Below are 13588 nucleotides of genomic sequence, written 5' to 3' on the forward strand. Positions count from 1 at the left end.
CAACTTTGGCACAAGCCCCCAGATGTTTGTAAGGAGGACCTTGCATGGCCAACAGGGCTGGATTTGCAGTTGTCCTTTACCGTGCCTGATTTAATGCTGGGTGATCCATCCAATTTCATTCCTTTTTTGTGTTTTCTTGGTGGTTTAATACAACTGAGTGGCTTGCTAGGCCATTTCTGAGGGCATTTCAGAATCAACCACATTGCTGTGGATCTGGAGTCACATGGAGGCCACATCGGGTTACGATGTCCTTCCCTAAAGGACATTTGTGAACCAGATGGGTTTTTATGACAATCAACAATTGTTTCATGGTCATCATTAGACTTTTAATTCCAGGCGTTTTATTAAATTCCATCATCTGCTGTGGTGGGATTCGAACCTGGGTCCCCAGATCATTATCCTGGGTCTCTGGATTCCTAGTCCAGTGGCAATACCACTATGCTACCGGCTCCCCTCATCCTGCTCTCATGTCCATATGGCCGTCCTTGACTGCTGCAATGTTCCAGTGAAGCCCAACGCAAAATGGAGGAACAACACGTCATATTCCAATTAGGCGCGTTACAGCCTTCCAGATTCAACAAATTCACACCATTAACTCTGTCCTCCACTCCCTCCACCCCATGTCCCCTCCTCTCCCTCACTAACGTGACACTGTTTTGCTTTCGGAAAATGCTGACCCTTATTCTGCTATCAATGCAATCTGCTATCTTGCTTTCAGACAGGGCTGACCTTTATGCCACTATTAATACTGCTTTAGTCTTTAATACGATCAGTGCCACTCCCTTTATCTTGTGTCAATGATACATTTGTCATTTAATCTCTCCAATCTATCTGTGACTTTTTTTTGCTCTATCTGTTCTATATATCCCACCCCACATTTTCAACAGCATAAAACCCATCACATTTCTCCCTCTCTTTAACTCTGAAGAAGCTTCATACAAGCTTGAAACATTAACGCTCTTTCTCTCTCCACAGAATATGATCACTTACAAAAAATGTAATCTCTAGTTTCGTTATCATACCAAAATCATTTTTACATAATAAGCATCTCATATCGACTCTGCAGTACATACCATTAATGCTGTACCTGACTGGGTTATTAATACCTCTGTCTCCATCAACTGCTGTCACAGTGATGATATCTGTATTCTAAACAAAGAATATTTATGTTTTAGGACAAAGTTAATCATTTCTAATAATACCGTGCAATTTACAAAGAGGGTGTCAAACTGCTTCATTTGCTGCCAAACGTACCACAGGTAAATTCTCTGGAACACGAACATGGTAAAAAGATTGTAAGAACTCTGGTGGTTTATTTGGTACATCAATCACATTTACGATCAGTCTTGTAGTTGAATATTTTGCTTCTGGTTCTCCTTGATCCTGTTAAAAGAAAACACTTACACTTACAACTTACAGTATGGGCCATACAATGGATTCTTCTTGCACCTTCCAATGAATTCAGGGATATCTCTGACTAACTCTGTCCTTGAATGAAAGGCTGTTTCTTTGTACTTTGTGGAAAACCTGGTCAAAAAGCTAAGGCTTACAGGGTAGAATAAGGTAGGCAAGGGGCTGGATTTTGCAGGGTGTGATTATCCATTTGCAGGGTGTGAAAAGCCATTTTACACTCAGCGGGGTGTTCATTGACTCAGGATGACATCTCCACGCCCCCATCTGGGGAGGAAAGTCCAGCCAATCTGATTGGCCGCCAGCTCTGTAGTCCCAATAGCATCATCTTCGAGGTCACTGCTGGGACTACAGGCAGTTGCCAAACGGGAGGAGGTTATGGAGCCAGACCTAAGGTAAGTCCAGGGTATGATCTTTGTTATTGTCACAAGTAGGCTTACATTAACACTGCAATGAAGTTACTGTGAAAAGCCCCTAGTCGCCACACTCCGGCGCCTTTCGGGTACACAGAGGGAGAATTCAGAATGTCTAAATTACCTAACAGCACGTCTTTTGGGACTTGTGGGAGGAAACCGGAGCATCCGGAGGAAACGCACGCAGGCACAGGGAAAACGCGCAGACTCCGCACAGAGAGTGTCCCAAGCTGGGAATCGAACCTCGGACCCTAGCGATCTGAAGCAACAATGCTAACCACTGTGCTACTGAGCGAGTACCGGCAGGCAGACCCCCATCAAGAGGCATGGGTGGTTAGGAGGTGAGAGGTCAGGGGTAGACAATTAAATATGATCTCGGAGCACAGGACACTCAAAGGATGTTCGACCCCAGTTGTGTGATACCAGCTCACCCAATAAAAGCTGTAGGACTTCCCACATGGCATGGCCCCCATTCCCCCCACCGCTTCCACTGCCACAGCTAAGCTGGAGGCGGAGACAAGGTGAGGCACCCAGTGACCATTAATTAGGGACCTTAATAGCCCCCAGGGTGGGCTGGCCATCCACTGCCTCCACCACCCCATCTCCCTGTACAGTTGACAGGGAGTAGTAAGGAAGGCCAAGTGCTACGTTTAATGAGCCTTCTTCCCAATACCTCCAAACAGATGGGAGAGGGGCTGTAAAATCCAGCCCACAATATTTGGGTGAAAGACAATTTGAGTTTTTAAAGCCTGTGAATAGGTGGAGGAAGGGGTAGACTGAGCGATCTCAGGATTGCTACCGATGCCACGTGCAAGTGAGGCAAGGAACAGAGAGCGAGTGCAGCTGAACACGTGGCTATAGGCCTGGTGTAGGAGGGAAGGCTTCCGATATGTGGATCATTGGGATACCTTCTGGGGAAGATGGGACCTGTACATGAAGGACGGATTGCACCTAAACTGGAGGGGCACCAATATCCTGGGTGGGTGGTTTGCTAGAGCTCCTCGGGAGGGTTTAAACTAGTTTGGCAGGGGGATGGTAACCAGAGTTATGGATTAGAGGATAGGGTCGCTGTTGATTAGGCAGAAATAGTATGCATCGCGTCTGTGAGGAAAGATAGACAGTTGATAAGGCAAAGTTGCGCTCAGTGGGAGGGGTTAAAGTGTGTCTGTTTCAATGCAAGGAGTGTCAGGAATAAGGGAGATGAACTTAGAGCATGGATCAGTACTTGGAACTACGATGTTATGGCCATTATGGAGACATGGATTTCACAGGGGCAGGAATAGTTGTTAGATGTTCCGGGGTTTAGATGTTTTTAGAAGAATAGGGAGGGAGGTAAAAGAGGAGGGAGCGTGGCACTGTTAATTATGGAGTGCACCACAGCTACAGAAAAGGTGGTAGTCAGAAACAAGAAAGGAGCAGTCACATTATTGGGAGTATTCCACAGATCCCCCAATAGCAGCAGAGAGATAGAGGAACAGATTGGGCGGCAGATCTTGGAAAGTGCAGAAGTAACAGAGTTGTTGTCATGGGTGACTTCAACTTCCCTAAGATTGACTGGAACCTCCTCACTCGGCTAGAGGATTACAAGGTAGCTAGGAAGGAACTCAAAAATGGACTGAGGAGAGCTAGAAGAGGGCATGAAAAGCCCTGGCAGGAAGGATTAGGGGAAACCCAAGGCGTTCTACACTTATGTGAGAAATAAGAGGATGATCAGAGTGAGAGAAGGGCCGATCAGGGATAATGGAGGAAACTTGTGCCTAGGGTCTGAGGCAATGGGGAAGGCCCTAAATGAATATTTTGCTTCAGTACTCACTGGAGAGAGGGACCTTGTTGCTCATGAGAACAGTGTGAACCAGGTTAATAGACTCAAACAGGTTGATATTAAGAAGGAGGATGTGCTGGAAATTTTGAAAAGCATCAGGATAGATAAGTCCCCTGGGCCTGACGGGATACACCAAAGAACATAGAACATAGAACAGTACAGCACAGAACAGGCCCTTCGGCCCTCGATGTTGTGCCGAGCAATGATCACCCTAGTCAAACCCACGTATCCACCCTATACCCGTAACCCAACAACCCCCTCCCCCTTAACCTTACTTTTAGGACACTATGGGCAATTTACCATGGCCAATCCACCTAACCCGCACATCTTTGGACTGTGGGAGGAAACCGGAGCTCCCGGAGGAAACCCACGCACACACGGGGAGGACGTGCAGACTCCACACAGACAGTGACCCAGCCGGGAATCGAACCTGGGACCCTGGAGCTGTGAAGCATTTATGCTAACCACCATGCTACCGTGCTGCCCACGAAGGTTACTATGGAAAACGAGGAAGGAGATTGCTGCACTGTTGGCGATGATCTTTGTGTCCTCACTCTCCACTGGAGTAGTACCGGATGCTTGAAGGGAGGCAAATGTTGTTCCCCTGTTCAAGAAAGGTAATAGGGAAATCTCAGGGAATTACAGACCCATCTGTCTTACATCTGTGGTGAGCAAAATATTGGAAAGGAGATAGGATCTATGATTATTAGGATTTATGATTATTTAGAAAAACATAGTTTGATTAAAGACAGTCAGCATGGCTTTGTGAGGGGCAGGTCATGCCTCACAAGCCTCATTGAATTCTTTGAGGATGTAATGAGACACATTTATGAAGGTCGGGCAGTGGATGTGGTGTATATGGATTTCAGTAAGGCATTTGATAAGGTTCCCCATGGTAGGGTCATTCAGAAAGTTAGGGGGCATGGGAAATTTGGCTGTCTGTATACAGAATTGTCTGGCTGAAAGAAAACAGCGGGTGGTAGTGGATGGAAAGTATTCCGTCTGGAGGTCGGTGACCAGTGGTTTCCCGCAAGGATCTGTTCTGGGACCTCTTGCTCTTTCTGATTTTTATAAATGACTTGGATGAGGAAACGGAAGGGTAGGTTAGTAAGTTTGCCGATAACACAAAGGTTGGGGCAGTTGTAGATAGTGTTGAGGGTGTTGCAGGTTACATCAGGACATTGACAGGATGCAGAGCTGGGCTGAGAAGTGGCAGATGGAGTTCAAACTTGATAAATGTGAAGTGATTCATTTTGGAAGGTCGAATTTGAATGTTGAATACAGGGTTAAAGGCAGGATTCTTGGAAGTGTGGAGGAACAGAGGGATCTTGGGGTCCACGTACATAGATCCCTCAAAGTTGCCACCCAGGTTGATAGGGTTGTTAAGAAGGCGTATGGTGTGTTGGCTTTCATTAACAGGGGGATTGAGTTTAAGAGCCGCGAGGTTTTGCTGCAGCTTTATAAAACCCTAGTTAGACCACACTTGGAATATTGTGTCCAGTTCTGGTCGTCTCATTATAGGAAGGATGTGGATGCGTTGGAGAGGGTACAGAGGAGATTTACCAGGATGCTGCCTGGACTGGAGGGCATGTCTTATGAAGAAAGGTTGAGGGAGCTAGGGCTTTTCTCACTGGAGCGAAGAAGGAAGAGAGGTGTCTTGATAGAGGTGTACAAGGTGATTAAAGGCATAGAGAGTGGATAGCCAGAGATTTTGCCCCAGGGTGGAAATTGCTGTCATGAGGGGACATAATTTTAAGGTGATTGGAGGAAGGTATAGGGGAGATGTCAGAGGTAGGTTCTTTACACAGAAAGTGGTGGGTGTGTGGAATGCACTGCCAGCAGAGGTGGTGGAGTCAGAGTCATTAGGGACATTTAAGCGACTCTTGGACAGGCACATGGACAGCAGTAAATTGAAGGGGTGTAGGTTAGGTTCATCATAGATTAGGATAAATGGTCAGCACAACATCGTGGGCTGAAGGGCCTGCACTGTGCTGTACTGTTCCATGTTCTATGTTCTATGACGGATGTAAGAACTTTCACAATTTTGAGCCCTCGGAAAGGATGATTTAAAGTAGGGAGCAAATAGAATCATAGAATCCCTGCAGTGTAGAAGTAGGCCATTTGGCCCATCGAGTCTGCAAAGAGCACGGTTGCACAGTGGTTAGCACTGCTGCCCCACAGCTCCAGGGACCCAAGTTCAATTCTGGCCGTGGTTGACTGTGTGGAGTCTGCACGTTCTCCCCGTGGGTTTCCTCCGGGTGCTCTGGTTTCTCCCCTCAGTCCAAAAATGTGCAGGTTGGGTGGATTGGCCATGCTAAATTGCCCATTAGTTCCCAAAAAGGTTAGGTGGGTTTACTAGATTACGGGGATGGGGTGGAGGTGTGGGCTTAAGTGCTCTTTCCAAGGGCTGACGCAGACTCGATGGGCCGAATGGCCTTCTTCTGCACTGTAAATTATATGATTCTACCTAGGCCCACTCCTCCACCCTATCTCCATAACCCCACCTAACCTGCACATCTTTGAACTGTGGGAGGAAACCGGAAACCGGAAACCCACGCAGACACGGGGAGAACGTGCAGACTCCGCACAGACAGTGACCCAAGGCCGGAATCGAACCTGGGTCCCTGGCACTGTGAGGCAGCAGAGCTATACACTGTGCCACCCGATCAAATAACATCACCCAGCATCTTACAGATTTCTCTTATCAAAATATATATATATATAAATATATGTTTATCTTGCTTTTGATCGGCTTGACTTCCTTAGAAATCCTTTACTGAGCATTTCCTCTTATCCGATTTAATGAACGGGCTATCTGCCAGGTGACAAGCTGTTCCATCTGCTCCTTGCCATTAATCATTTCCTGAAACCTCACCTGTTATTTTCAGTTTATCCAAGCCTTTTCTTTTCAAAGTGTGAATAAACTTTTAAAACTAAGCTTTGTTCAGTTATTGAAGTGATCTGGGTAATTGTTACATACCAGTGCTTTGATAAGAAGCTGATAAATGCTGTTTGTAGAGAAATCCAGCTGACCTTTCAGGTAGACGCTGCCATTTTTGGATATTTCAAATAATACAGCGTTCTCTGACGGTATAAGCTGAGAAAGCAAGAAATGTTAAGAGAATACATCCACCAAATACATTTCAGAAATACAATCTAAATGAAGCACTGGCTCGAATATATTAGAAAAATCAATATTAAAGGAGAAAAGAAAGGGAAGCATGGTGATTACCTCTAGAATTTCATAGTTTACAGAACCATTTTTGCCTCTATCAATGTCTCCGGCAAAAACTCGGAATATTTCTGTTCCCACATTTTCATTCTGCTCCAAAAGTAAATAAGGGTGTTCTTAATAATACGTTCTTCGAAGCAATTTTACCATTATTATGTCATTTTTGACAACATGTAATTGACCGTAATTTAGAGCAGCAAGTTCAAAGCGATACAGTTCAACATGTGAAACTGGTTACCTCTGCTACATCAGCTCGATATGGTAACCCTTTAAATGCTGGCGCATTGTCATTGACGTCTTCCACATAGATATGCAACGTCTTTTTCACCTGCGCAATGTAAAATAAAGGCTCCATAGTTAAACAGGGAAAGTCAGTGAACCAAAATATACCGAACAGATTTAGCCAAGTCTTGAACATCGCACATATCTTTGTTAGATTACGTGACGTTGATTGAGGGTGAAATATTGTCCAGGACACCAGGGATAACCCCCGTCCACAAGCTCTTTCTCAAGGTAGTACTGTGGGATCTTTTACATTCACCGGAGCAGGTAGATGGGGCCTCAGATTAACATTTCCCCAGAAAGACAGCACCTCCGACAATGCAGTGCTCCCTCAACACTGCACTGGCGTGTCAGCCTTGGCTTTTGTGTTCAAGTCCTGGAAGTCAAGGAGGTTTTAACGCTGCCCTTCGACAAGCAAGGTACGATTAGAATAAGTCGGCATGGTTTTACTGTGGGGAAATTTGTTTGACAAATTTATTGGAGCATTTTGAGGGTGATTGGTAGATCAAGTAGAATTAGTAGATGTACATATACATACATAAATTAGAGGCAGGAGTAGGCCACCCAAACAGGGACATGGTTGTCACTCTCAAGGGGAATGGGGTACTCTGATTCCAGCTTGCCACAAGGATTCACTCAGAGTTTGAGGCCATTCTTTGCGGTGTGAAAATGTTGGACAACTCCATTAAGATATCTGCAGCCACAACCTGGAAGCAGCATCTTTGGCCAATATGACCATACAAATTAGGAGCAGGTAGAGGCCAGTCGCCCCTCAAGCCTGCTCCTCCTTTCAATAAGGTCATGTCAGATCTGATGGTAGCCACCCATTTACCCCCGATAATCTCTGACCTACTTGTTTATCCAGAATCTACCTAGCTCCGCCTTAAAAATATTCAAAGACTCTGTTCCACTGCCTTTTGAGGAAGAGAGTTCTGAAGACTCGCCACCTTCTGAGAGAAAACATTTCTCTTCATCTCTGTCTTAAATGAGTGACCCCTTATTTATAAACAGTGACCCCCTAATTCTAGGTTCTCTGACAAGAGGAAACATCTTTTCCACATCCACCTTGTCAATGCCCCTCAGACACCTACAGGTTTGATCAAGTCACCTCTTATTCTTCTAAACTCCAGCGAAAGTCTGGTCTGTCCAACCTTTCCTCATTAGACAACCCATACATTCCAGGTATTCGCCTGGTAAACCTCTGTACTGTTTCTAACTCATATGCATCCTTCCTTAAATACAAAGACTAATACTGTACACAGTGCTCCAGATATGATGTCACCAGTGTCCTGTTCAACAGAAGCTTAACTTTTATACTCAATGCCTGTCTCAGTGAACTTTATCATTTTACTAGCCTTCTGAATTACTGGGATGTTACTTATATCCCATATCATTTAAAAAAAAATTTAGAACACCCAATTCATTTTTTCCTATTAAGGGTCAATTTAGCATGGCCAATCTACCTCACCTGCACATCTTTGGGTTGTCGGAGTGAAACCCACGCAAACACGGGAAAAATAAGCAAACTCCACATGGACAGTGACCCAGAGCCGAGATCGAACCTGGGACCTCGGCGTCGTGAGGCAGCAATGCTAACTACTGCATCCTACTTATATCCTATATCATGAACACCAATGTCAAATGACTGTCCAATTAATCTGTCATCTCCTTATTCTCCATTATTAATTCCCCAACTCACTTTCTATCGGACAAATGCACATTTATTAACTCTTTTTTTATTTAAGTATCTATAGAAACTCTTACTATCTGTCTTTATATTTCCAGCTAGCTCTCTCTCATACTCTGATTGTCCCCTCCTTATTAATCTTTTAGTCAATCTTTACTGTTCTTTATAGTCTGTCCAGTCTTCTGGCCTGCCACCTGTCTTTGCGCAATTATATACTTTTACTTTATGTTTGAAACCGTCTTTAATTTTCTTTTAGTTAACCACAGATGCTGATTTCTCCCCTTGGAATTTTTCTTCATGTGTGTAGTATACCTGGATTTCAAAAAGGCTTTTGATTAACAGGCAAAAGATTAATAAGCAAGGTAAGTGCACATGGAGTTGGAGGCAATATATTAGCTTGGATAGAGGATTGGTCAACAGATAGGAAGCAGTGGGTGGGCATAAACGGGACCTTTTCGGGTTGGCAGGCAGTAAATAGTGGAGTGTCACAGGGATCAGTGCTGGGGCCTCAGCTCTTTAGAATCTATATCAATGTGTTAGACAATGAGACAGAGAGTACGTTTGCTGATGCCACCAAACTAGGTGGAATTATGAGCTGTGGGGAGGACACATGGATGATAGATCATAGAATTTTCAGTGCAGGAGGCCATTTGGCCCATTGAGCCTGCACCGGCCTTTGAAAAGAGCACCCTATTTTTAAGCCCACACCACCACCCTCTCCCCGTAACCCCACCTAACTTCTTTTCGACACGAAGAGCAATTTAGCATGGTCAATTCACCTAACCTCCAATGACCTCCGAGGCCCCTGGCTTGGGCATCACATGTGGTTTCCATTTTTAGAAACCAGTACTGATTTGCTCCGGCCTCACGCTGCACCGGTGGGACCAGTGAATCCTGGGGGGCCGGGAATTTCCGGCTTCGAATGGACTGCGCATACTTAAAAGAGTTCTAAGACTCATTTAAATAGGCCAGTCTGCGTGAACCAGATCGCGTCAGGCGCCACAGATCAGGAGCATCGCGATCGGTTTGGTGCCTGGTACGAACCCCGTTTAGTGGTTCTCCTTCTATTCACCCGGAATAGCGGGATCAGCACCAGGCGCATTATGACCTGGGAATCGCGCCCCACATTTGGAGTAGTGTGTGCAGTTTTGGTCTCCACATTTAAGAAAAGAGTTGCATCGGAGATGATACAGTGAAGATGTGGCAAATTGGTTGCTGAGATAAGGACATTGACCTATGATGAGAGGCTGAGCACGGGTCAGGGAATCTGGTCACGGGAGCACAATCTCCAGATAAGGGGCTGATCATTGAGGAGTGAAATGATGGGAAATTATTTCACTCAAAGAGTTGTGAATCTTTGGAATTCTCTCCCCCAGAGGGTCGTGGTGCTCCTTCATTGAATACATTTCAGGCTGGGTAGACATGTTTGATTTCTCAGTAAATCGAAGGTTATGGGGAGCAGGCAGGAAAGTGAAGTTGAAGCCAAAGTTCAGCAGTGATAGCATTGACTGGTGGAGAAGGCTTGAAGGACCATATTCCTGCGTTTCTCTCTTGTGTTCTTGCGTTGTACTTGAACCCAGAACCTTGGCATTCAGAGATGAAGGTGCTACCAAATAAGCCACAGCAGATATTCAAGTAGATTTTGAAAACTTTGAATCAACTTGTGTATGCCTACAAATGATTCTTCCACATCCATTTCCTCAGATTAACAGCCAGAAATTGCAGCAATCTTGGGAGTGGAAAGCAAGGATGACTGTGTATCTCATGAATGATCACGAAGGAATCTTGTTTCTGAGCCGTTGACCGACCTTTTATGTTGGAATTTTGGTCATTTGGAAGCTTCAGGTGTACAGTCGTCTTAAAAATATCACAGAAATAGCTCCACCAACGCTCAATTAGAGACCCGGAATAAAAGCTTTCAGAGGGGTTGAATCACAAAGTGGAATGAAAGGTAAAATGTGCTGTTGATGTTACTTACCAACGCATTTATCCCATCACCAACTGTAATGATTATTCCGAAGTGGTCATTGCTATTTGCATAGACCTGCAAAAAGTCAATGTCATTATTAATCATAATGTATTTGAAGGCCCCACTGTGGAATATTTGCATGGGAATGGCCGGCAATTTTCTATATATTTTTTCTGCTGGTAGCATTGGTCCAGCCGTTAATCCTATTAAATTGTGAAGAGGAATTTCACCCAAACAAGGTGTTAACCACGCCTTACAAATATCACGTAATCTGAAACATTTTCAACTTCACCACCTGGGGAAACAATATGGCAGGACATATCGCGCACCCATTTAACTTGTCCAATTTCCATCCCATTTGCAGCTTTACCTATCACTTTTCTAGACATGGTGGCAATGTAGCATTCATGTCAAGAGGGCTAGAACACAAGGATGTACTTTTGAGGCTGTCTAAGGCTCTGATGAAGCCCCATATGGAGTACTGTGAGCAGTTTTGGGCCCTATATCTAAGTAAAGATTTGTTGGCCTTGGAGAGGGTCCAGAGGAGGTTCACAAGAATGATCCCCAGAATTAAGGACTTGTCATATGAGGAGTGGTTGAGGACTACATTGCCACCATGGGTCTGCATTAGATGGAGTTTATAAGTTTGAGGAGCGATTTCATTGAAACTTACAGAATACTGAGAGGCCTGGATGGAGTGAACGTGGAGAGGATGTTTCCACCAGTAGTAAAAACTAGAATCAGAGGGCACAGCCTCAGACTGAAGGGACGATCCTTTAAAACTGGGATGAGGAGGAAATTCTTCAGCCAGAATGTGGTGAATCTGTGAAATGCTTTGCTGCAGAAGGCTTTGGAGACCAAGTCACTGAGTGTCTTTAAGGCAGAGATAGATAGGTTCTTGAGTAATAGGGGGATCGGGGTCATGGGGAGAAGGCAGGAAAATGGGGATGAGAAACATATCAGCCATGATTGAATGGAGGAGCAGATTCACTGGACTGAATGGCCTAATTCTGCTCCAATGTCTTATGGTCTTATGGCCCAGCCAATCCACTTAAGATACATACCACCCTCCCCCCACCCGATACTGCACCACCAACCATCCCGCCAGGAATGAGGCGTTGACTGCGTTCAGGAGTTGTTTGCATAAGGGTTACATGTGAAATATGTTTAAAAATGATTTGAGGTCCACTTCAGACACACAAGCTCTCTGGTCATCACTACTTTTCCTGCACCAGCCCTAGGTAGCTGACTTCAGTGTGGCCGGGCCACATTATTCCTTCTGTTCCACTTTAGTATTCCCAGTGATTGGCCTAACAGCCAAGCTCACAGCTCCCTGAGGTTTTAACTTTATGAGAGTGTGACAACACTGACAGGTTCCCCTGCCCAGAGGCCAACTTACTTTGCAGGCTTGGCTTCCTGTCTGAGGCAGGCCACTCCCAGCCAAGGTTCGAAAGAGGGGGTGGAACGGTGGTTCAATTACCAAATGTTTAAACTGGATTCTTACTTATCTTTACTACACAGTACTGACAATATTTAGCGACCATATCCTCTTATAGTTAGGGATGTTAAGAGCGGTGGGTAAGTTATAAATGTTAAGCAGACCAGCTGTTCTGACGAGCTGGACAAGGCCCAGGACTTAACATTTATTGCTTGGGACACTTTACCAGATGTGATTTGTTACAATCATGCATTAACATCAAAACCTTTGCCGTGGTATGTCTCTCAACATCTTTGTTAGCCAGCTAATTTTTCAAGGTTTCATGTCTGGCCAACACAAACGATATATCTACAAGATAATTTAATTTATAGCTCAAAATTATTTCAGGAAAATCATTTTAAGATGGTGACAGGCATGAGCGGTTTTAGTTTTGAGGCGAGTTGAATGAAACTGGAGGTTTTTTCCCCGGCAGATCAAAGACGGTTATGGGGAGGGCTGCGAGAGTTGTACAAGATGATGAGAGTTGTCACATTTCAGAATTTGTTGACCCTTTGCCCACAGCAAGGATTTGGGAAAAAATTACTTTGAAGTATCGGATTAGCATAGGTTTGCAAAGAAAGGTCTACTGCAGACATTTGACAAACACGTATTAAAGACAGACAGTGACATGTGTTAGCCCATAAGACCATAAGACATAGGAACAGAAGTAGGCCATTTGACCCATCAGTCTGTTCTATTGAAGACAGACTACTCTGGGCTAGTAATGTAGATGCCCAGGCTAATGCACTGGGGACAGGATTCAAATGCCACAACAGGAGCACTTTATATTCAATTAGCAAAAATCTGGAATTGAAAGTGAGTTGCAATTACCTATGACAACTGGGGAGTCACTGGGAGAATTTTAGCCTCGCTAACTGTACAGAAATTGGATTGTGTTAGAGTGTGGAGGCAGTTAAAATGGAGCAGGACGCACATCCGCTCGGGTCCCATCTCAACCCTGCTGACTGCAATTTTAACTTGCAGATGTCAAGGACAGACCCAATTGCCTGGAGCCAACCAAAGTACCATGTTTACCTATACAGATTGGCTTTGAGTACACTATCAGGGTTCAGATGCAATCTCAACTGGAGCCCTGAGCAGAGAAACTCTGACAGCCAAACCATTTGGGAAGTGGATTCAGGATTAAAAATAGCTCAATAAATTAAGTCACTGCTAATAATTTGAAATTTTCTTGTGAGTCAGGATGGGCAGGTGTGCATTTGCGAAGGACAGCCAACTTTCCATTTCCACAACAATGGGATCAAAAATATTTTGATTATATTGATGAAATGTAAG

General features: G+C 44.7%; 1 protein-coding gene across 10 annotated transcripts in view; it reads right to left on the reverse strand.

Moving 5' to 3' along the window:
- The window catches only part of LOC119970680 (cadherin-related family member 2-like), a 257761-nt gene that overhangs the window by 213497 nt on the left and 30676 nt on the right, over positions 1 to 13588 (reverse strand). For 7 of the 10 annotated variants that reach the window (XM_038805691.1, XM_038805693.1, XM_038805686.1 and 4 more), the window contains exons 5-10: positions 10825 to 10890; positions 7116 to 7205; positions 6878 to 6970; positions 6626 to 6742; positions 1255 to 1383; positions 1074 to 1149 (exon numbers count right to left, since the gene is read on the reverse strand). In XM_038805691.1, coding sequence (XP_038661619.1) covers positions 1074 to 1149; positions 1255 to 1383; positions 6626 to 6742; positions 6878 to 6970; positions 7116 to 7205; positions 10825 to 10890 — 571 coding nt within the window. The remainder of the gene's footprint in view (positions 1 to 1073; positions 1150 to 1254; positions 1384 to 6625; positions 6743 to 6877; positions 6971 to 7115; positions 7206 to 10824; positions 10891 to 13588) is intronic. The other 3 variants (XM_038805687.1, XM_038805688.1, XM_038805689.1) reach the window with 3 other exon arrangements.

The sequence above is a fragment of the Scyliorhinus canicula genome, chromosome 8 (assembly GCF_902713615.1).
Source record: "Scyliorhinus canicula chromosome 8, sScyCan1.1, whole genome shotgun sequence".
In the NCBI taxonomy this organism is placed as follows: Eukaryota; Metazoa; Chordata; class Chondrichthyes; order Carcharhiniformes; family Scyliorhinidae; genus Scyliorhinus; species Scyliorhinus canicula.